The 24771-nt window shown below is 43.3% G+C and overlaps 1 protein-coding gene across 1 annotated transcript in view; it reads left to right on the top strand.

Annotated features, from left to right (window-relative positions):
• LOC111960994 (inositol 1,4,5-trisphosphate-gated calcium channel ITPR2-like) overlaps positions 1–24771 on the top strand; it is a 162637-nt gene that overhangs the window by 44380 nt on the left and 93486 nt on the right. The window contains exons 18-37 of the mRNA XM_070443090.1: positions 80–262; positions 508–759; positions 1079–1226; positions 2204–2351; positions 2726–2922; positions 3305–3428; positions 7738–7789; positions 11644–11809; positions 11946–12113; positions 12276–12365; positions 13637–13762; positions 14247–14369; positions 14921–15121; positions 16543–16794; positions 17196–17321; positions 17616–17744; positions 17931–18051; positions 19129–19310; positions 19422–19564; positions 19847–19955. Coding sequence (XP_070299191.1) covers positions 80–262; positions 508–759; positions 1079–1226; positions 2204–2351; positions 2726–2922; positions 3305–3428; positions 7738–7789; positions 11644–11809; positions 11946–12113; positions 12276–12365; positions 13637–13762; positions 14247–14369; positions 14921–15121; positions 16543–16794; positions 17196–17321; positions 17616–17744; positions 17931–18051; positions 19129–19310; positions 19422–19564; positions 19847–19955 — 3040 coding nt within the window. The remainder of the gene's footprint in view (positions 1–79; positions 263–507; positions 760–1078; positions 1227–2203; positions 2352–2725; positions 2923–3304; positions 3429–7737; positions 7790–11643; positions 11810–11945; positions 12114–12275; positions 12366–13636; positions 13763–14246; positions 14370–14920; positions 15122–16542; positions 16795–17195; positions 17322–17615; positions 17745–17930; positions 18052–19128; positions 19311–19421; positions 19565–19846; positions 19956–24771) is intronic.

Below are 24771 nucleotides of genomic sequence, written 5' to 3'. Positions count from 1 at the left end.
GTAGTGAATACGTGGGTGTGTGGTTGAGCTCCAGAGTGAAGAATGAATGCTTCCATTTCCTTCTCCTCCTCCCACCCAGGCTAATCCCCAACACAGAGACATCCCTGGAGTCGTCCTTGCTGCTGGAGGACACAGAGGAGGAGGAGGTGTGGCTCTACTGGATCGACAGCCACAAGGAGCCGCACGGCAAGTCCATCCGCCACCTGGCCCAGGACGCCAAGGGCAACCACAAGCTGGACAGTGACATCATCACCTACTACAGGTACTAGACAGCTGCTGCAGCAAGGTGTTCTGGGGGTCTTTATTGGTCTGTATGGCGAAACATTGGTTCTCCAATTTATTGATGTATCGAGTGTCCAACTTAGTTTCTGGTCCGTTAGGCAACAGTCCACCTTGTGTCTTCAGCTCAACTAACAAACATTTCACGTCATATTTCTATGACACACCTATGACACCTCTCTTCCGTGTATTTCCGTCCCCTCTTCCCCATCCCCATCCACCTTCCAGATACCAGCTCAACCTGTTTGCCAAGATGTGTCTGGACCGCCAGTACCTGGCCATCAACCGGTTGTCCAGCCAGCTGCCCGTGGAACTGATCCTGCGCTGCATGTTTGACGACTGCCTGCCCTACAACCTGCGCGCCTCTTTCTGCCGCCTCATGCTGCACATGCACGTGGACCGCGAGCCCCAGGAGGCCGTGGTGGCCGTGCGCTACGCCCGCCTCTGGACCGAGATCCCCTCCAAGATCACCATCCATGAGTGAGTGGTGTTGTTTATGTAGCTTTGGGATCTGTGGATGTGGCAATAGCATACTGTATCTGTAACTGGCACACCACCTGAAAGGAAACGGCCTCTGGTTAGAGATCTATCACAGATGAATTGCATCTTCAGTTTTCTGCATGTTTCATGCATCTAGGTAGCGAGAACACTTTATTTTCTCTAGAGAAACATTGCAGTCAGATTTTCTAGGCTGAAGGTCTATTTCACAGCTTTAAACAACTGATTGAATTGCTTTGTTAATTAGTTTCTCATGTAGAGATTGTATAGTTGCTGTGCTATATAATAACGGTCTCCATAGGTATGAGTATGAGTTCAGAGACACCTCCAGAGAGGAGATGAAGAGGAAGTTTGCCCCCACCATGGAGTTTGTAGAGGAATACCTCAAAGACGTGGTCAGCCAACCCTTTCCCTTTGAAGATAAAGAGAAGAATGAACTGACTCTGGAGGTAAAAACACACACAACTATTTGTAATTGGTTGTTATCCATTCCAAACTATGGATATAGATGTCATGGAAATTCTTACACAGGGACACTCGAATTCAATCTTAAATMAATCATTATTTGTCAGCGTGCTGGAGAGGTTCCAACCAACTCAGTGCACCATAGTACACATGTCAATCAGAAGCTCTGCCTGGGCACTACACAGACAAGTTATATTTGTATGATTTAGCATAATTAATTAATCATTGCCGTTTTGTTTCATTCATGTGACAGACCAATACTGGTTCATTACATGTGACTGACCAATACTGGTTCATTACATGTGACAGACCAATACTGGTTCATTACATGTGACAGACCAATACTGGTTCATAACATGTGACAGACCAATACTGGTTCATTACATGTGACAGACCAATACTGGTTCATAACATGTGACAGACCAATACTGGTTCATAACATGTGACAGACCAATACTGGTTCATAACATGTGACAGACCAATACTGGTTCATTACATGTGACAGACCAATACCTCACGAGGCTTCTTCCCTCTAAGCTGATATCTTGAAACTGTGATATCTTTCATTCTTACAACAAGGTCTGGGCATACTGCCAAATTGCAGATACTGATAATTGAGGATTCGTTAAATCTGTCACTTGCATGAACACAGAAATTGGTRATTAGAACAGCACATGAATAGAACACAGAAATGAGTTATCAGAAAAGCACAAACATTAAAATTCCTATTACATAGACATGCTCACTTTCTTTTTTTCAGTTCAAGTTTTATTACAATTTTCACAAGACAWACAACATCACAAACACAATGATACAACCTTACAACAATCATTGTCCCATCTCACCCAGTGGTGACCCCCCCTGCGCCCAACACAAAGATGGTAACAGACATGATCACTTTCTGATGTTACAGTTGCATCTTAACTCTGGCCTCTGGGGAAATCCTTCTCTGGTCTTATAGGTGGTACATCTGGCCCGTAACCTGGTCTACTTTGGCTTCTACAGCTTCAGTGAGCTGCTGCGTCTCACACGTACCCTCCTGGCCATACTGGATTTTGTCCAGCACCCACTCACCTACATGGACAAGCTCAGCAAGAGTCCCGAGGCAGGTGAGTCACACAGAGAATGAATGAATTAACTGATTCAAACATTTTGTTAAATCACAAAACAAATGTATTTGTTTACTAAGTTTATTAAGCATGCACAATGCATATAGGCTAATTGATAGATGAGTTTCCGGATCTGAAACTTCAAGAGACATGGGTTCTGCTCCTCATCTCTTTATTACACTTACTGAAGTCAAAAGAGCTTTTATGACCTGGGTAGTGTTAATTAGGACACACAGCGTAAAATGTTTTCAAACGTTTTGCAACAGAATATTAGCGTTCCTTATTGGACAAAGCCAGGTAGTCCCTCTCTGTTTCAGTCCATTTCCTTATGTTTGGTTCCTAATGAACACCTCCATGGTCTCCCTGTCCTCCAGGAAACAACGTGTTGCGTACCATCCACGGCGTGGGGGAGATGATGACACAGATGGTGCTGAGTAGAGGGTACGTCCTGCCTCACCACCTCCCCGACACGCCCCCGTCCCTCCAGCACGGAATACAACCCTTCCTTCTGCCCGACAACGAAGACGTCATGGTCATGGATACCAAGCTCAAAATCATTGAGATCCTACAGGTGAGTGGAGCGCCACCATGTGGTCTGGAGGACCAGTTACCTGTAACTGTTCTAAAGTAGTATCTTGAGGCTGGCTGTGGTCCGATTCTCTACACCGGTCTCCAATGCTTTTAAATGCTTAAGGGGAAGTGATCGTGTGTATACTTCTGGGTCAAGGGTAGAGAAATGGAACGCAACCGCTTGTTCTTGAAATCATGAATTGCGTCATAAAATGAGATCCTGGCTAAACTTTTTTTGTGGGGTTGATTACATGAGATCTCTAAACATAGTTTGGTAACCACTGTTTTAAGGTCTCTGATTTATCTCTTTTAGCTTGAATATGGATTTGAGGTATTCAACATTGACCCTTTATTTATCGCCTTCTATCTTGTTCTCCCATCAGTTCATCCTGAGTGTGCGGCTGGACTACAGGATCACCTACTTGCTATCCATCTATAAGAAAGAATTTGGCGACAGGAATCTACCGGACAGCTCTATGTCGGTGTCTGAATTCCCCTCCATGTCAGGTAAAGCTCTACCGTCACATATGGACATCTTGGCCTGGTCTCAGATCTGTTGCACTGTCTTGCCAACTCCTATTTATTTTTATTTTTTATTTTTCACCTTTATTTAACCAGGTAGGCTAGTTTAGAACAAGTTCTCATTTGCAACTGCGACCTGGCCAAGATAAAGCAAAGCAGTTCGACACATACAACAACACAGTTACACATGGAATAAACAAACATAAAATCAATAATACAGTAGAAAAATCTATATACAGCACATGTACAAATGAGGTAGGATAAGAGAGGTAAGGCAATAAATAGGCCATGGTGGCGAAGTTATTACAATATAGCAATTAAACACTGGAATGGTAGAATTTGCAAAAGATGAATGTGTAAGTAGAGATACTGGGGTGCAAAGGAGCAAGATAAATAAATACAGTATGGGGATGAGGTAGATTGGATGGGTTATTTACAGATGAGCTATGTACAGGTGCAGTGATCTGTGAGCTGCTCTGACAGCTGGTGCTTAAAGTTAGTTAGGGAGGTAAGAGTCTCCAGCTTTAGTGATTTTTACAGTTCGTTCCAGTCATTGGCAGCAGAGAACTGGAAGGAGAGGCGGCCAAAGGAAGCATTGACTTTGGGGGTGACCAGTGAGATATACCTGCTGGAGCGCGTGCTACGGGTGGGTGCTGCTATGGTGACCAATGAGCTGAGATAAGGCGGGGCTTTACCAAGCAGAGACTTGTAGATGACCTGGAGCCAGTGGGTTTGGTGACGAGTATGAAGCGAGGGCCAGCCAACGAGAGCGTACAGATRGCAGTGGTGGGTAGTATATGGGGCTTTGGTGACAAAACGGATGGCACTGTGATAGACTGCATCCAATTTGTTGAGTAGAGTGTTGGAGGCTATTTTGTAAATTACATTGTCGAGGATCGGTAGGATGGTCAGTTTTACGAGGGTATGTTTGGCAGCATGAGTGAAGGAAGCTTTGTTGTGAAATAGGAAGCCGATTCTAGATTTCATTTTGTATTGGAGATGTTTAATGTGAGTCTGGAAGGAGAGTTTACAGTCTAACCAGACACCTAGGTAGTTGTCCACATATTCTAAGTCCCAACCGTCCAGAGTAGTGATGCTAGTCGGGCGGGCAGGTGCGGGCAGCAATCGGTTGAAGAGCATGCATTTAGTTTTACTTGCATTTAAGAGCAGTTGGAGGCCACGGAAGGAGAGTTGTATGGCATTGAAGCTCATCTGGAGGTTAGTTAACACAGTGTCCAAAAAAGGGCCAGAGGTATACAGAATGGTGTCGTCTGCGTAGAGGTGGATTAAAGGATCACCAGCAGCAAGATCAACATCATTGATGTATACAGAGAAVAGAGTCGGCTCGAGAATTGAACTCTGTGGCACCCCCAGAGACTGCCAGAGGTCCGGACAACAGGCCCTCCGATTTGACACACTGAACTCTYTCWGAGAAGTAGTTGGTGAACCAGGCGAGGCAGTCATTTGAGAAACCAAGGCTGTCGAGTCTGCCAATAAGAATGTTGTGATTGACAGAGTCGAAAGCCTTGTCCAGGTCGATGAATACGGCTGCACAGTAATGTCTCTTATCGATGGCGGTTATAATATRGTTTAGGACCTTGAGCGTGGCTGAGGTGCACCCATGACAAGATCGGAAACCAGATTGCATAGCGGAGAAGATACGGTGTGATTCMAAATGGTCGGTMATCTTTTTSTTAACTTGGCTTTCGAAGATCTTAGAAAGGCAGGGTAGAATAGATATAGGTCTGTAGCAGTTTGGGTCTAGAGTGTCTCCCCCTTTGAAGAGGGGGATGACCGCGGCAGCTTTCCAATCTATGGGAATCTCAAACGATACGAAAGAGAGGTTGAACAGACTAGTAATAGGGGTTGCAACAATTTCGGCAGATCATTTTAGAAAGAGAGGGTCCAGATTTTGCAGCTCTTTCAGAACATCAGTGTCGTGTCTTCAGGCCAACGTCATGACAGTAGCTATCTGGATTTGGGTGGAGAAGTGGGGGAGGTATGGATGGGCGAGTTGCTGTGGGGAGCGCAGGGCTATTGACCGGGGTAGCCAGGTGGAAAGCATGGCCAGCTGTAGAAAAATGCTTATTGAAATTCTCAATTATAGTGGATTTATTGGTGGTAAGTGTTTCCTAGCCTCAGTGCAGTGGGTTGCTGGCAGGAGGTGCTCTTATTCTCCATGGACTTTACAGTGTCCCAGAACTTTTTTGAGTTTGTGCTACAGGATGCAAATTTCTGCTTGAAAATGCTAGCCTTAGCTTTCCTAACTGCCTGTGTATATTTGTTCCTAACTTCCCTGAAAAGTTGCATATCACGTGGGCTGTTGGATGATAATGCAGAACGCTACAGGATGTTTTTGTGCTGGTCYAGGGCAGTCAGGTTTGGAGAGAACCAAGGGCTATATCTGTTCCTGGTTCAATTKTTTTTTTAATCGGGCATGCTTATTTAAGATGGTGAGGAAGGGACTTTAAAGAATAACCAGGCATTCTCTACTGACGGGATGAGGTCAATATCCTTCCAGGATACCCGGGCCAGGTTGATTAGAAAGGCCTGCTCGCTGAAGTGTTTTAGGAAGCGTTTGACAGTGATGCAGGCAATGAGGCAGTGATCGCTGAGATCTTGGTTGAAAACAGCAGAGGTGTATTTGGAGGACAAGTTGGTTAGGATGATATCTATGAGGGTGCACGTGTTTACAGATTTGGGGTTGTACCTGGTGGGTTCAATGATAATTTGTGAGAGATTGAGGGCATCAAGCTTAGACTTTAGGATGGCCGGGGTGTTAAGCATGTCACAGTTTAGGTCACCTAGCAGCACGAGCTCTGACGATAGATGGAGGGCAATCAATTCACATATGGTGTCCAGGGCACAGCTGGGGGCAGAGGGTGGTCTATAGCAAGTGGCAACAGTGAGAGACTTGTTTCTGGAAAGATGGATTTTTAAAAGTAGAAGCTCAAATTGTTTGGGCACAGACCTGGATAGTAAGACAGATCTCTGCAGGCTATCTCTGCAGTAGATTGCAACAACGCCCCCTTTGGCAGTTCTATCTTGTCGGAAAATGTTATAGTTAGGGATGGACATTTCAGGGTTTTTGGTGGACTTCCTAATCCAGGATTCAGACACGGCTAGGACATCCGGGTTGGCAGAGTGTGCTAAAGCAGAAAATAAAACAAACTTAGGGAGGAGGCTTCTAATGTTAACATGCATGAAACCAAGGCTTTTAAGGTTACAGAAGTCAACAAATGAGAGCACCTGGGGAGTAGGAGTGGAGCTAGGCACTGCAGGYCCTGGATTAACCTCTACATCACCAGAGGAAGAGTAGGATGAGGYTACGGCTGAAGACTATCAGGACTGGTTGTTTAGTGCGTTCAGAGCAGAGAGTAAAAMGAGCAGGTTTCTGGGTGTGAGAGAATAGATTCAAGGCATAATGTACAGACAGAGGTATGGTAGGATGTGAGTACATTGGAGGTAAACCTAGGCATTGAGTAATGATGAGAGAGATATTGTCTCTGGAGACGTTTAAACCAGGTGATGTCACCGCATATGTGGGAGGTGGAACTAAATGGTAGGTTAAGGCATATTGAGCAGGGCTAGAGGCTCTACAGGGAAATAAGACAATAATCACTAACCAGGACAGTAATGGACAAGGCAWATTGATATTAGGGAGAGGCATGCGTAGCCGGGTGATTAATAGGGGTCCAGTGAGTCGTTGGGCTGCCTGGAGACACGGCGATTCAGACAGCTAGCAGGCCGGGGCTAGCAAGCTAGCAGGCCGGGGCTAGCAAGCTAGCAGGCCGGGGCTAGCAAGCTAGCAGGCCGGGGCTAGRAAGCTAGCAGAAGGGCCTTAGAGGGACGTCTCGATGGAGGAAAGTCTGTTTTGGCCTCCGCGTGCGGTGACACCGATAGACCYGTCGTGATGGATTAGTAGGGTTCCAAGTACCAGAGGGGTCCAAGTCCAATTGGCAAAATAGGTATAGTGGCCCAAGAAATTGGCTGATGGATCTATACAGCTAACTGTCCAATATGCTCTAGACAGCTAGCAGCTAGCGGGCTGCGGCTATCGGATGGGCATTCAGGGGTGGCCGCGATGTAGAGGCCTATGGTTGCAATGGGACCAGGCTAGGAGAATCTAGAGTGTGTCAGTCAATGCCTAAGGGAATCCTGCTGGTTTGTTGATTACTGTTGTAATCAGTTGTTTGAGCTGTGCTGTCACAGGCACTAATTACTTTCTGGACTTGGCTTATTTGGGCTTTCTATAATTGGGTTCAGTGATTCACATTATTTTGTTCAATTTCAGATCCAGACATAGATGAGATTGCAGCCAAAGCAGAGACCATGTTTGCTGGAAGGTAAGTAAACTGTGTGTTGTGTTTATGTATGCATGCATGTGTGTGACGAATGGGGCACTGTGGTTTTAGTTCAGAGAAAAATGCTGTATGTATGCCTATATGTCTGTGTGTGTCATATGGATGGATGTGCACGGTTAATTGAATATTCGATTACTTGTGAGAGTATTCATAAAAAATATATAAATAATTATAGGCCTATTTTAACAATGAAAAGGATTTGTCTGAATTAAATAAATAAAATAAATGTATACGTGTGACATTGCTACATACAAGTACAGAACCAGTCAAAGGTTTGGACACACCTACTCATTCCAAGGTTTGTCTTTATTTTTAACATTTTCTAGATTGTAGAATAATAGTGAAGACCTCAAAACTATGAAATAACACATGAAATCATTTAGTAACCAAAAAATTGTTAACCAAATCAAAATATATTTTAGATTCTTTAAAGTAGCCACCCTTTGCCTTGATGACAAAAAAAGCATTCCAGGTTAAGCTGGTTGAGAGAATGCCAAGAGTGTGCAAAGCTGTCATCAAGGCAAAGGGTGGCTACTTTAAAAAATCTAAAATATATTTTGATTTGGTTAACACTTTTTTTGGTTACTACGTGATTCCATATGGGTTATTTCATAGTTTTGATGTCTTCACTATTATTCTACAATGTAGAAAATAGTAAAAATAAAGAAAAAACATTGAATGAGTAGGTGTGTCCAAACTTTTGACTGGCACTGTATATACCATGACAATTGATGTTCTTAATTTAATAAAACCACAAACTCTTGGGCCTCCCGAGTGGCGCAGCGGTCTAAGGCACAGCATCGAAGTGTTGCGGCATCACTACAGCCTAGGGTTCGATCCCAGGCTGTATCACAACCGGCCGTGACCGGGAGTCCTATATGGCGGTGCACAAGCGTCGCCCAGGTTAGGGGAGGGTTTGGCCAGGGGGGCTTTACTTGGCACATCGCGCTCTAGCGACTCCTTGTGGCCGGCCGGGCACCTGCATTCTGACTTCGGTTGTCAGTTGAATGGTGTTTCCTCCGACACTTTGGTGCAGCTGGCTTCCGGGTTAAGCAAGCAGGTGTTAAGAATTGCGGCTTGGAGGGTCATGTTTTGGAGGATGCATGACTCGACCTTCGCCTCTCCCGAGCCCATTGGGGAGTTGCAGAGATGAGACAAGATCGTAATCACGAAATTGGGGAGAAAAATAAATAAACTCTTGGATGTAGTTTTTACGAGGTGCCCATAAAGAAGTTATACCGGTAGCCTGCACACGTTTCACACATGTAGCTCGTTATTGTTGGGCAATCAAAGCTGCACTACGGTCAGTGGCTCTATATGTTGCCTAGCAGGTGAAGTGGGATATTTATAATCAATGCAAAAAGGAATGAAAAAATATAGCTGCGAGCCACAATGAATGGAGTTCACAGGATGAAAGGCCACAAGATCAGTTGGATAACAAATCAGGGGTTTTAAATGGACACGTAAAATTAATTATTTTATTTTTCAATAACTCTGCCATGTTTTGACCAATCCCTTAGTTTGATAAAACCTAAGATAAGACGTACCATGGGCCGACATTCCGAACACATTTGGTGTGATTTGGTCCTATGGTTCATGAGATGATTTTAGAAATATTTTTAGCTCATTAGCGTATGTGAAAATATGCATCTACTGGTATAGTGTAGCCATCTTTGAATGCATCAACTTTATTTTTTCAAAGACCAAATTTGGAGTGAATCTGACTTAGTCCTTGAAGATTTGAATGACTATTTTAATGGTCCAATGTAGCAGTGTGTATCTCAATATCAAATAACTTCTGTGTAACAGTTAAGTAACTTACTGTTTTTGTTTTAAATTCAAATGGTAAAAAATAAACTAAATTAATTAAGCAATTTCTCAAGCAATAATTTTGTTAGGACTGTCTGGGAGTGGTCTGAGTGGGGAAGGGGAAACTTGAAAACTAGCTGTTATTGGCAGAGAGGTTTGGAACTTTTTCTTATTGGTTATTAACTTATTTGTACCACCTGGTGATTTCACCAGGCAGGCCAAAACTCCATCCCACCAAAACAGGCTGAAATTTCAGTTTGTCTTTTCAAACAGCTCTTACACTTAAAGAACAGTTTCATAATTTTAACAATTTCACTGTATTATTCCAACCTCATAGTGTGGAAATATACACTCGGTGGCCAGTTTATTAGGTACACTCATCTAGTACTGGGTCAGACCCCCTTTGCCTCCAGAACAGCCTTAATTCTTCGGGGCATGGGATTCTACAAGGTGACGGAAACATTCCACAGGGATGTTGGTCCATGCTGATGTGATGGCATCACACAGTTGCTGCAGATGGGGCGGCGGTACATTCATGCTGCGAACATCCCGTTCTATCTCATCCCATAGATGCTCCATTGGGTTTGGTCAGCAAGCATGTTCAGATACGCTATGGCGTTCAATCGCTGTTCAATTGGTATCAAGGAACCTAACGTGTGTCATGAAAACATTCCCCACACCAGGACACCACCACCAGCCTGTACCGTTGACACCAGGCAGGATGGGTCCATGGACTGATGCTGCTTATGCCAAATACTGACTGCCATCAGCATGATGCAACAGGAACCGGGATTTGTCGGACCTGGCAATGTTTTTCCACTCCTCAATTGTCCAGTGTTGATCACATGCCACTGGAGCCACTTTCTTTTAGCTAATAGGAGTAGAACCCAGTGTGGTCAACTCCTGCAACAGCCCATCCGTGACCAGGGCCGACGAGTTGTGCTTTCTGAAATATCATTCTGCATCTGAGCTGTTTTTGCCCACAGGACTGCTGCTGACTGGATGTTTTTTGTTTGTTACACAATTTTGTGTAAAGCCTAGACATTGTCGTGCGTGAAGCCCAGGAGGACGGCAGTTTCTGAGATACTGGATCCGGCAAGCCTGTCACTGACGATCATACCACGCTCAAAGTCACTTAGGTCACAAATTCTTACCATTCTAATGTTCAATCTAAGGGTAAGTGGATGCCTGTCTGCCTGCTTTATATAGCAAGCCACTGCCATGTGACAATTTTCGTTAAAGGGGTGGTGTACCTAAATAAACTGGCCACTGAGTGTGTGTATATAAAACACAGAAAATTCACGTTTTTGACTTTTTAAGCATTAGCGTTACAAAGTCAGAAAAGTGATCTGTTTATAGTTTCCTTTTTTAAGATATCAATGCCAAACATTACACAGTTCATTGTGGTAATGACTTTGACTCTAAAACGTTTCAAGTTGATAGGCCATTGTGGAGTGGATTTTCAACTTATATGGACACGTAAAATATGATTTCCTGATTTAACAAGAGCCTAGCCATCTCTTAACCAATTTGGTATTATTTGGACTTATGGTTAATAAGAATACGTTTTTCAAAGGTTTTCCTAAATGTCCAAGATCTATCCTGATGGACCTTATGGGTCCTTCAGGCAAATTTGTTCACCATGAGGAAAGATGCCTACATACATTTCAAGTCCCTCGGTCAAACAGGGTTTTAGTGAGACTGTTTATAACAGTGCCACCTATAGGCCAATCGGGGCTATTATTTTCGTCCGTGACTCATGGCCTCTCTTGTGTGCCAAATTAGAGAGAATGTTAACAATCTTCCCCTGTCCAGCAGCAGCAGTAGCAATGTCTCTATAGATTTGTGCAGCAAACAAATGTTCTTTCGGAAAAAAGTTGTACAAAAGTTTGTCAACTATCCGCATGTCATGATATTATTTGAATAATGAAAGTACTTCAAATGCCCATCTCTAGTGTGCCAGTGTTTGTCAAAACACTGTGTATGCCTCCACTGTCTCTTTCTAACCCTGCGTCTGGTGCTTCCAGTTCAGAGTGTAGTGCTGTGGAGCTGGATGACGAAGGGGGTAGGACCTTCCTGAGGGTGCTGATCCATCTCATCATGCAGGACTACCCCCCACTGGTCTCAGGCTCGCTGCAGCTCATGTTCAAACACTTCAGCCAGAGAGCAGAGGTCCTACAGGCCTTCAAACAGGTAACAGTACAGTTTGTGTGTGTGTGTATACATGTGCTTGTGTCTGATCTGTGTATTTTTGTCTGTGTGTGTGGTTTCAGTGTGTGTGTGTGTGGGGGTCTGATCTCACTGTGTGTGTTTCTGTGGTCCCTTGCAGGTCCAGTTGCTGGTGTCGGAGCAGGATGTAGAGAACTACAAGCAGATCAAGACAGACCTGGACCAGCTAAGGCTGACGGTGGAGAAGTCTGAACTGTGGGTGGAGAAAAGTGGAGCCTACGGCAGTGAGGACATAGGAGAGAGTCAGGGCAAGGAGCAGACCATGGAGGTACATCACACTACAGTACACTATACTACAGTATGCCCCCTACAGGCCACAGTTGCCACACATCATAGAGGGCTAATGGCTGAGCGAGGGCTGAATCCTTACTCGATATCCAAGTAATTTCTTCAAATCTAAATGTATTTTTGTGTAATGTGTGATTGACAGGAGGCTGGAATCCTGAGCCCAGTACAGGGTGGGGATGTGAAGCCCCAGATAGACAGCAACAAAGCCAACAACTACAACATTGTCAAAGAGGTGGGCTGCTATTCTGTCTCCTTGAACTTTGTGTGTGTGTGTGTGTGTGTGTGTGTGTGTGTGTGTGTGTGTGGTATAGGTTTGCAAAGTTATGGGTTATTTACTTTCTGTAATTTTGGTAATGAACAGGTAATCTATGGTAACTTTGGTAAATTATACCTGAATAGCTTTTAAAATATATATATTTTTAAATCATATATAGAATCTTTTTTTTTATGTCTGTTCATATTGACCACAAGTTTCTAGTGGATATACCATATGGTTCAAGAGAAAATAGCCAAATGAATGAAATAAGTACCTACAACAAAAACATTATATTTAATTAACTCTGCATCTCTTCCAACTATTAACTTTTTTTCACAACTGCCACCAGTTTGGTACTAAAATATTTACAAAGACATGTTGACATAGCAAAATTTGTATGTAAAAAAAAATATATATATATATTACAGCTGCAATATGTAACTTTTTGGGTGACCTGACCAAATTCACAAAGAAATGTGAGTTATAGATATGTCATTCTCATTGAAAGCAAGTCTAAGAAGTGCCAGATTTGTTCTACTGTATGTGCACCATTTCTATGCTTCCCGTTCTTAAGTTTAATTTTTGCGTCTTTTACTTTTGTACACCAGCTTCAAACAGCTGAAATACAACTCTTGTTTTGTCACACAAACTGCAATTAGGCTAACTATTCGAAGTTTAGCAACCAGGAATTGGCGAAGAGATTTCAGCATATTGCACCTTTAAACACCAATGGTACACAATGTTGATGGGTTAAATTTAGGATAATGTTTTACAGCTTWAAAAATATATATTTTTWAAAAGAATGTTATTCGATTATTTTATATATTTTACATGTGAGGCCGCACAGGCTGTGTTTAGACAGGCAGACCCATTCTCATKTTTTTTTCACTAATTAGACTTGGAAAGTTTCTGGTAATATACCCTCACTTTGCAACCCTAGTGTGGTATAAGCAGCATTATCAATTAGAGTCAGTGCAGTCTTTGAAAACACACCATGACGCTGGGATAATTGATATTCCACTAATAATTTACAGACCTTACGTCGCTGGCCAATGTAGCCATGTTTTATGTGGGCCTGACTTGTAACTTGACTTGCATTTCTTAATTGCTCCTAGGGGATAAATAAAGTTACATTTAATTTAATGTGCTCCAGTAACAGTAAATTACAGCAGCTGAAAATGCAAGTGTTTTTAGACTGATTGCTGTGTAATGCACGTATTAGTGTTTGATCTGTGTGTGGTCAGTAGATCCTGCTGCGGCTCAGTAAGCAGTGTTACCCCGGGAAAAAGAGTCGTGTGCAGCAGCAGAGGCTACTGAAGAACATGGGCGCTCACACTGTGGTGCTGGACCTGCTCCAGATACCTTATGAGAAGGTGAGCACATCACATTTAGAGATGTTTTACTCACAAGTGGAAGTAGGTGTCTTACACACAGGAACCAGTCCATATGAGCTTATAAAATAAGTGCTTCAGGTGAGGCGCCTCAAAGCTTGACATAAATGTTGTCATTATCAATAATCAGACTTTATTTTGATAAAGCTTGACTAGGTAGGTCAGGGCTCTTCAACCCTGTTCCTGGAGCGCTACCGTCCTGGAGGTTTTCGCTCCAACCCGAATCTAGCGCATCTAAATCTAATAATTAGCTAGTTGATATGCTGAATCTGGTTAGTTACGACTGGGGATGAAGCGAAAACCTACAGGAGGGTAGCTCTCCAGGAACATGGTTGGAGAGTCCTGAGATAGATTAACACTGCCTTGGTAGCTTTGTTTGACCATCTTTATGGATTGATTTTGTGGTGACGCAGTTGTATAACTGTGTTGTGACTCATGTCCTGTCTGTCGGTCTGTCTGTCCCCAGAGTGATAAGAAGATGAATGAGATCATGACACTGGCCCATGTGTTCCTGCAGAACTTCTGTAAAGGGAACAGCCAGAACCAGGTTCTGCTCCACAAACACCTCAACCTGTTCCRCACACCAGGGGTATGCTCACATATAAACACACTCACACGAGCATGCACGTTACGCTTCGAACACACCGACAGCGTCATTGCATTTTGGTACACCAGAATTACATTCATTTCCAATGAAACGCTGCYTTTGCCTTGCAGCATTGCATTGCAGAGGCAGTTGCAGTGCTTTTGGTGTGGTGCATATGTTGGATTTATCGAACGTATGTGTCAAACTGTATGCGTAGACGGCTTGACAGAAATGGTAGCAGAAGGTGAATGTTGAACTTTTGTTGCACACATCCTGTTGATGCTGTGTACTACTATCGAACACACCGACCACGCAATGACGTGGTCGGTGTGTTCGAGGCGTTACGCATGCATTCACGCCACACTGCGCACACGCATCCACACAATGTATACATGCGTGTATAGTTGCACACTCTACTCAAATACACAAACACGCAGCCGCACACGTTTGTCTACATGTTTTAACTATTATTCAACAAAAGAAATGCATTTTATTACAAGATATCCATATGTCAATAAATGTGAAATCACTGTACACATCTTTTCTCTCTCCAGCTCCTGGAGGCTGAGACCATGCGCTACATCTTCATGAACAACTTCTATCTGTGCAACGATATCAGTGACCGTGTGGTCCACCATTTTGTTCACTGCATCGAGACGCACGGCCGACACGTCCAGTACCTCAAGTTCCTCCAGACCATCGTTAAGGCCGACGGGAAGTATGTCAAGAAGTGCCAGGACAAGGTCATGACCGAGGTGAGAGAGGGATGATGCGATCTTTGAATGGCTGTGGAGACAACACAATAGCATAGTTTCCACTACCACTATCTCTTAAAATGTGACTATAAAAAAAATTATAAAAAGGATAAGTACTGTTATTTTATAGAGTAATCTATTTTCTAGTTCAATAGCTAATCTATCCTCGCCTGATGACTCAAACTGATTTATTCTGCTGCTCTATGCTCGCTACATACTTCAGTCAGAGACCGCCATCATTGAAGACATTTGTGATGAGGTCAAAATGAGGGGTGTTGTACAAAACAAAGTCCTCTGCGATTGGATCATCTTTAACCAATCAGAGTATCAAAGCCATTGCGGAGAAGAAACTAACGTCCGTGGGCGTGGTGTAGCGTTTGGCCGGAGCAAGGAGTTTGGGTAGCCATGCAAGATCTATCCATTCCCAAAATAAATAAAACCTGACTACTTTCTGAAAATACCTTGTGGATGAATTTGTGTCCCGTTGACAGTGGTCGGAATCTTGGTTGAGGGCATTACAGGAAGTCATTGCATGTTGCGTCTCAGTTTAGGTTAACAGGAAGTGTAAACTAATATCATGGTATGTCCTGCTCATCAGTATCAAACTATACTGAACAAAAATAAACGCAACATGCAAAGTGTTGGTCCCATGTTTCATGAGCTGAAATAAAAGATCCCAGAAATGTTCCTGCGGTGGGGTTACGGTATGGGAAGACATAAGCTACGGACAGCGAACACAATTGCATTTTATCAATGGCAATTTGAATGCACAGAGATGCAGTGACTAGATCCTGAGGCCCATTGTCATGCCATTTATCCGCCGCCATCACCTCARGTTTCAGCATGCTAATGCACACCCCATGTCGCAAGGATCTGTACACAATTCCTTAAGCTGAAAATGTCCCAGTTCTTCAATGGCCGGCGTACTCACTAGACATGTTATTCATTGAGCATGTCTGGGATGCTCTGGATCGATGCGTACGACAGTGTTCCAGTTCCCACCAATATCCAGCAGCTTCGCACAGCCATTGACGATGAGTGGGACAACATTCCACAGGCCACAAACAACAGCCTGATCAATTCTATGCCAAGGAGATGTCTCGCTGCATTAGGCAAATGGTGGTCACCACGCCCCTAGCTTTTRCCCCTTTTTTTTAAGGTATCTGTGTGACCAAAAGTTGTACAGTAAATCTTTCTTCTCAGTCATGTGAAATCCATAGATTAGGGCCTCATTAATTTATTTCAARTGACAGATTTCCTTATATGTAACTGTAACAAAGTAAAATCTTTGAAATTGTTGCGTTTTTATATTTTTGTTCAGTGTGTATCGAATGATCAATATTGGTGCCCCCACTAGTTATAAGGTATTCCTTATCTAACCTCTACTCGTCTGTCTCCCTTTCTGTCCATCCCARCCCCAGCTGGTGAACGGTGGCGAGGACGTGCTGGTGTTCTACAACGACCGCTCCTCCTTCCCGGTGCTGTTCCAGATGATGTGCTGCGAGCGGGAGCGTGGGGACGAGGGCGGAGCCCTGGCCTACCACAACACTCTGGTAGAGCTCCTCGCTGTCTGCACTGAGGGCAAGAACGTATACACCGAGCTGAAATGTAACTCCCTGCTGCCCCTCGACGACATTGTCAAAGTGGTCACCCACGAAGACTGCATCCCTGAGGTACAGGGGAAGGGATGGGGTCATATTGAGAGGCTTTGTCATTTGGTGCTGGGGTGTGATTCAGTAGTCTAATGGGATTTCTACCCTTGTATTCAACCTCATCTGCACTAATCTGAGGATACAGAGGATGGTTAAGAGTGGCATGACTCTTGGTAAATGCGTACTGTGAATTGCAGTTAATCTGTTCAGCTGTTTTGCATCAGTGCAGATGAGGGAAAGTAAAGCAAGATAGTATTCCATTATAGACATTTGGCATGCACCCATTGTTTGCATACAGATGCATAACATTTGATTCCAGAACAGCCAGCCTTGATATAGCCTAGCATTCATTCACCTCAGTGGAATCGCTCACACCTGTCATTCATCTGGATGCATGGTTTCTATTGGCCCTCCCTCCCCAGGTGAAGACGGCTTACGTGAACTTTGTGAACCACTGCTATGTGGACACGGAGGTGGAGATGAAGGAGATCTACACCAGCCACCACATCTGGAAGCTCTTTGAGAACTTTCTGGTGGACATGGCACGGGTAATGTCCTCACTAAGGTCCTCCTCAAAGGGATGTGTCTCAATAGTCCAAAACAGGTTATTTTTCCTCTGTTTCGTTGTGTCCTCTTCCTCATCTGCACTGATCTGAACACAAAAAAACAACATGGTGGGTCCCTTAAGGGAATGGGCTTTTCCCCAGTCCAGTTCATTGTAGATGAGGGAAAGGAGAAGAGAAGTCCATTTGACTATTGAGATATACCCCAGGTAAGTCTCTGTCCCCTCACTCCTGAGTGACAGACAGACTTCACATCCCCCTTTCCTTTTCTGTTTTTAGGTGTGCAACAGCACCACGGACCGTAACCATGCCGACGTTCCCCTGGAAATGTATGTGATTGAGACAGTAATGGCCATCGTCAAGGGCTTCTTCAGCTCCCAGTTCCCTGTCAACAACTCCAACCTGCAGGTATGGCTGGGAGAGAGGTTAACCTTATACATGGGCATTTAAATACCTTCCCCAGATTTGGTTCAGTTCAGGTACTTCCGGCAAATGCTGATCCATCTTGTAGTTGGCACAACATTTTGAGTGTTATTGAAGTGTCRGTTTTATCTTCTCCTATTATCCCTCTCTCTTTCCTCTCTACTATGTCAGACCCACCAGCCCATCTTCATCAAGCTGCTCCAGTCTTCCTTCAGGATCTATAACTGCACCTGGATCAGCTCGGCCCAGAAGAACAACATTGAGGGCTGCATCAAAACACTGGCTGACGTGGGTGAGTCTCACAGCCCAATAATTGCACTTTGACAGGCCTTGACCAAGGTTGGTAAACTGGAAACGTTGGTGATTGCTATAATGACAGGCAGACATTGCAAGTCTTTTGAGTCTCATCCAATAAACCCTGTTATTCTGCCACAACTGTTATTCTGCAACCACTGTGTATTCAGACAATATTTGCAGAAAGTAGTTCTCTGTTGGTTGATTGGGTGTCATGTCAGCTTATATTAATATCTGTGTCTGGAAGAAATCTGGGCCGGTGTTCATAAAGTGTCTGAGTATTCAATATGATCTGCAAGGCTAAATTGATCCTGTATCAGCACTCCTACTTTGAGGCTCCCTCAGTTCCTAGTTATAAAGTAGTGGTGTAGTAGTTGGACAAAAAGAGTATCGTAACGGATATGGGTAATTTTCTGGATACAATTATGATCTGAGTATTTTTTGTAATTATCCGTGATTGGAAAAAAAGTTATTTTTGGGTTCTGGCAAGCATCTTTCTCATGTCAGTCAATCACAAAGTTTCTAAACCATACTGTACTGTTTTTGAGTCAGTAATGTTCGTGGTCTAAATAGCTCAACTGGCTAGTTTGCCTGTCTGTAAAGAGAATGGCAAGCTGTACGTTGTTCCTGCTGCTCTGATTGGATAGAGTGAAGCTGTGTTTCTCTGTCCACTTCATCTGATCACTTTTCCTCACAGGTTTTCATTTAGAATGTTACTATGATAAATCACATGGTGAGGATGTTTCCTATCAAACTATCAATGTGCATAATATCTAACAAGTGGGGCAAGGGTAGGGAAAGAATACCAAACGCTAATGCGCATTCTGACTGAGTGACAGCAAACTTGGCTGCAAGTTGTAGACACACACACCCACACCCACTTCGCTGCTCCTAATCTGCAGCTTTTTTGCAGTGAGAACGTGCAGGGAGGTTTTTTGCCAACATCTATTTAGGCATAATAAAACACGTCAGTTTTTTCCCATCACGAGTATCATCTGATCCAACTATCAACTTACGTATACAATTACGAATACGAGTATGGCCATGTTTAAAGTCTTCCTCGTCTCCTGTCCAGCCAAGGCGCGTGCCATAGCCATACCGGTGGATCTGGACAGCCAGGTGAACACTCTGTCTCTGAAGGCCCACACCAATGTGGTGCATCGTGCCGCCAAGGACTGGAGGATCTCAGCACGCACCCGGCCCCGAAAGGAGACCCTAGGAGGGCCCGACTACAAGAGCATCATCGAGAAGCTGCAGGTGATCWCARACACACACACACACACACACACACACACACACACACACACACACACACACACACACACAKACACWKTARWSRYSAGAGTATTATACTGTGTTGTGTTCCAGGGTGTGGTGGCATGTCTAGAGGAGCAGTTCAGTCCTAAGGTGCAGGCCGAGTTCTCTGTGTTGGTGGATGTACTACACAGCCCTGAGCTGTTGTTCCCAGAGGCTGCCAGACTGCGCTGTGAGAGTGGAGCCTTCATGTCCAAGTGAGTGTTGCAGAGGCACAGATGCAGTCAGACACTGATCACAGATAGCTGTCTGGATTTACAGAGCATTTAGACCAGTGCAAAGTTAGCATTTGAACTACCATTGTTCTGGTTTGTGATTTAGTTTAGACTATCTAACTGACTTCTCCTAAATGTTTCTGAAAAGATATGTTCTAATTTATTATAATCCTCCAGTCATAGGTCACATGTCTGTTGGTGTGTTTAGATGACTTGAAGCCATGATACTCATCTTCCACCTGTACCCTTCCCCTTGTCATTCAGACTGATCAAACACACCAAGAAGCTGATGGACAAAGAGGAAAAACTGTGCATTAAGATCCTGCAGACACTTAGAGAAATGCTGGACAAGAAGGAGGCCTTCGATGAGCCTGTGAGTACTGATCCAGACATGGTGAGACAAGAGTTTGTTTATATACAAGGTCTTTTTGGTATAGGGATGTGCAGAACATCAATATGATACTGTATCAATACCCAAGGCTACGATACAAAATAATGTGTACTGTTGGTTGTCATCAACCACACTAGCATGCCCCATTCAAAAAATGTAGAACTAAGAACAGATATAGCCATTGGTTCACCCCAGACTTGACTGCCCTTGACCAGCACAAAAACATCCTGTGCGTTCTGCATTAGCATCGAATAGCCCCCGCAATATGCAACTTTTCAGGGAAGTCAGGAACCAATATACTCAGTCAGTTAGGAAAGSTAAGGCTAGCTTCTTCAAACAGAAATTTGCATCCTGTAGCACTAATTCCCAAAAGTTTTGGAACACTGTAAAGTCCATGGAGAATAAGAGCACCTCCTCCCAGCTGCCCACTGCTCTGAGGCTAGGAAACACTGTTACCACCAATAAATCTACGATAATTGATCATTTCAATAAGCATTTGTTTACGACTGGCCATGCTTTCCACCTGGCTACCCCTACCCCGGTCAACATCTCAGCACCCCCTGTAGCAACTTGCCAAAGCCCCCCTGCTTCTCTTTCACCCAAATCCAGACAGCTGATGTTCTGAAAGAGCTAAAAAATCTGGATCCCTACAAATGATCTGGGCTAGACAATCTGGACCCTCTTTCTAAAATTATTCACCGAAATTGTTGCAACCCCTATTACTAGCCTGTTCAACCTCTCTTTCATATCGTCTGAGATCCCCAAAGWTTGGAAAGCTGCCGCGGTCATCCCCGTCTTCAAAGGGGGAGACACTCTAGACCCAAACTGCTACAGACCTATATCTATCCTGCCCTGCCTTTCTAAACTCTTCAAAAGTCAAGTTAACAAACAGATCACRGACCATTTCGAATCCCACGTACCTTCTCCACTATGCAATCTGGTTTCCGAGCTGGTCATGGGTGCCTGGTTCACCAACTACTTCTCAGATAGAGTTCAGTGTGTCAAATCGGAGGGCCGGTTGTCCGGACCTCTGGCGGTCTCTATGGGGGTGCCACAGGGTTAAATTCTCGGGCCGACTCTTTTCTCTGTATATATCAATGATGTCGCTCTTGCTGCTGGTGATTCTCTGATCCACCTCTACGCAGATGACACCATTCTGTATACATTTGGCCCTTCCTTGAACACTGTGCTAACAAACCTCCAAACGAGCTTCAATGCCATACAACACTCCTTCCGTGGCCTCCAACTGCTTTTAAATGCTAGTAAAACTAAATGCATGCTCTTCAACCGATTACTGCCCACGCCCGACTAGCATCACTACTCTGGACAGTTCTGACTTAGAATATGTAGACAACTACAAATACCTAGGTGTCTGGTTAGACTGTAAACTCTCCTTCCAGACTCACATTAGGCATCTCCCATCCAAAATTAAATCTACAATCGGCTTACTATTTCTCAACAAAGCTTCCTTCACTCATGCTGCCAAACATACCCTTGTAAAACTGACTAGCCTACCGATCCTTGACTTCAGCGTTGTCATTTACAAAATAGCRTCCAKCACTCTACTCAGCAAATTGGATGTAGTGCCATCCGTTTTGTCACCAAAGCCCCATATACTACCCACCACTGCGACCTGTATGTTCTCGTTGGCTGGCCCTCGCTACATATTCGTCGCTAAACCCACTGGCTCCAGGTCATCTATAAGTCTATGCTAGGTAATGCCCTGCCTTATCTCAGCTCACTGGTCACCATAGCAACACCCACACGTAGCACGCGCTCCAGCAGGTATATTTCACTGGTCATCCCCAAAGCCAACACTTACTTTGGTCGCCTTTCCTTCCAGTTCTCTGCTGCCAATGACTGGAACGAATTGCAAAAATCACTGAAGCTGGAGTCTTATATRTCCCTCACTAACTTTAAGCATCAGCTGTCAGAGCAGCTTACCGATCACTGTACCTGTACATAGCCAATCTGTAAATAGCACACCCAACTACCTCACCCCCATATTATTACTTACCCTCTTGCTCTTTTTCACCCCAGTATCTCTACTTGCACATCATCATCTGCACATCTATCACTCCAGTGTTAATGCTAAATTGTAAATATTTCGCCTCTATGGCCTATTTATTGCCTACCTCCCTACTCTTCTACATTTGCACACACTGTACATAGATTTTTTCTATGTGTTATTGACTGTACCTTTGTTTATGTGTAACTCTGTGTTTGATTTTGTCGCACTGCTTTGCTTTGTCTTGGCCAGGTCGCAGTTGTTAGAGAGGGAGATACTGGCCTACCTAGTTAAATAAAGGTGAAATAAAAAAATCTAATTTGGCTTCAGTTACAGGTGAAAGCAAATTGAAGGGGGGCTGAACTCACTTATTTCGTCTTTTTTTCTGCCTCATTAAAGAACTGCTAGAAGCCATGACTGAGGCAAACGAGAGTTGGTTCGTTCAATGGGTGTGTTATGTTCGCTATAGCCTACCATTTTGTGTTCCTCTTCACTCACCGTAGTTGAAATATCCCAAATAGCCACCGTACTTTGGCTAAAGGAATGACCCTTGTGATTGTGATGCTAACTAAGYCTGTGACGGTTTTGAATGACGGTTGTTTGTCAGTCAAATGACCACGATCAACATTATAATAATTTGAATAACACACTGTCTCAGTATGCCCTATTTRTGGGTGCATGTATCTAATGATACTAATTTGCTACAAAACCTTGCTGAAACAAGGAGCAACAAGGTTTCATCACTTTGTAAAGAGTCCATGTTACCACGGAAAGGGACTGAACTGCATGTCGGCTGCAGCTGTCTTCAGTGAGCTGTTTCTTCCACACCACAAAAATCTAAAACTGTCTAGTTTTTAGTGTCTGTTATATTGTCTGTTAGATGTGAACCAGGCTTACTTTCACTTTACTGCTTTTGGATAAAGTTTGTCGACTTGAAAAGGAAGTTCAAGAACAAAAAATGTTTTGGTTATGAATTCTTTGGTTCATCCATAATCGTCAGTTACACGTTTTATACAATTACCGTGCCAGTCCTAATGCTAACGTTAGCTCACAAAAGTGAAAAAAAACAAGCTGTTAATTTAATTGTCACAATATTTGTCACATACACCAGATAGGTGCAGGAAATATTGTTTAACAGGGTCAGCCATAGTAGTATGGCGCCCCTGGCGCAAAAMTAGGMTTAAATGCCTTGCTCAAGGCATAAAGAAKAAGTCTCATTCATTCAACTTGGCATTGATGTATTGCAGGCTAGCTATTTCTCGATCCCAAGTCCCGAGATGCTGCATGATAATGACTAAATTGGGTACTTCTGTGAAGAAATGGGCGGGCTGTGGGTTGATTCCTGCTGCAAGTTGATTCTGTTGCTACGATTGGATAGAGCGCACAGCTGTTTCTCCGTTTAGCCTTTCATTATTTAATGACAATTCTCCCTAGGCCTTACTATTCCATGTGTGTGGACATGACTGAAATCAAAACCCAACTCAGTTTACCTATCTGCTTATGCTCTTGCCTACACGTAGCGACCTGTTTTGTTTTTTATTATATAAGCAAAAAATATTATTTTATTTGGAATGGCAAGCCAGACAAAATTAAATGGGCCTATTTACATAATGAATATGAATTTGGAGGGCAGAAATGATTACATATTAAAGCATTAGACCTCTCACTAAAGGCGTCAGTCATACAAAAGTTGTACCTAAGCCCGAACTGGTTCTCTAGCAAATTAGTAAGAATGTCTCACCCCATGTTCAAGAAAGGCCTTTTTCCCTTTATTCAGATTACAACCTCGCACTTTCAGTTATTTGAAAAGGAAATAATCTCCCAAATATCGCTGTTTTTAAAACAAGTCATAGAAAGTTGGTTGCAATTTAAATTTAATCCACCAGAAAATACAGAACAAATAATACAACAAATWTTGTGGTTAAACTCAAATATACTAAATGATTTAAAAAATCATTAAAAAAAAGCTATCTTTTGTAAATTATATCATAAATAGGACTGGTGGATGTTATGTCACACATGCAGCTAACAAAAATATCTGTTAATGTCTGCRCTACCCAAAATTACAACCAACTAATTGCAGCATTACCGCAAAAATGGAAGAGGCAAGTGGAAGGGACTTGTCTGTCGGCCCTGCATTAAAGACCAAAAAGCTATACCAGTTTAATTTAAGGACCAAAAWATTGACCATTCTGTCATATAGATTGCAACATAGTTGAAGAGATTTTCYATGTACCGATTCCATGGCACARGGTTTATGAKCTGATACGCAAAACGATCACAGGTTACAGGTTCAGGAATGGCTGAAGAATTGAAACATTTACCTGGAGCTAACTCTGCAGATAGAACTACTGGGTGATTTGAAAAGTCATAATCGATCAATGATATAATAATATGCCTAGCAAACATGTTTACCTTTAATTTACAATCTGTAAAAACTATGATAATAGAAAGGCTCATACTTTCTGTGTATGGTATGTATGTATGTATGTATGTATGTATGTATGTATGTATGTATGTATGTATGTATGTATGTATGTATGTATGTATGTATGTATGTACACTACCGTTCAAAAGTTTGGGGTCACTGAGACATTTCTGGGATGCTGGCAGTCTAGGCATAGTTCCTCAGTCCAGTGTCTGTTCTTTTACACATCTTAATCTTTTATTTTTATTGGCCATTCTGAGAGATGGCTTTTTCTTTGCAACTCTGCCTAGAAGGCCAGCATCCCGGAGTCGCCACTTCACTGTTGACATTGAGACTGGTGTTTTGCGGGTACTACTTAATGA

This window comes from Salvelinus sp. IW2-2015, linkage group LG4q.1:29 (assembly GCF_002910315.2).
Source record: "Salvelinus sp. IW2-2015 linkage group LG4q.1:29, ASM291031v2, whole genome shotgun sequence".
NCBI classification, from domain to species: Eukaryota; Metazoa; Chordata; class Actinopteri; order Salmoniformes; family Salmonidae; genus Salvelinus; species Salvelinus sp. IW2-2015.
This window is presented reverse-complemented; position numbering and strand designations above follow the sequence as displayed.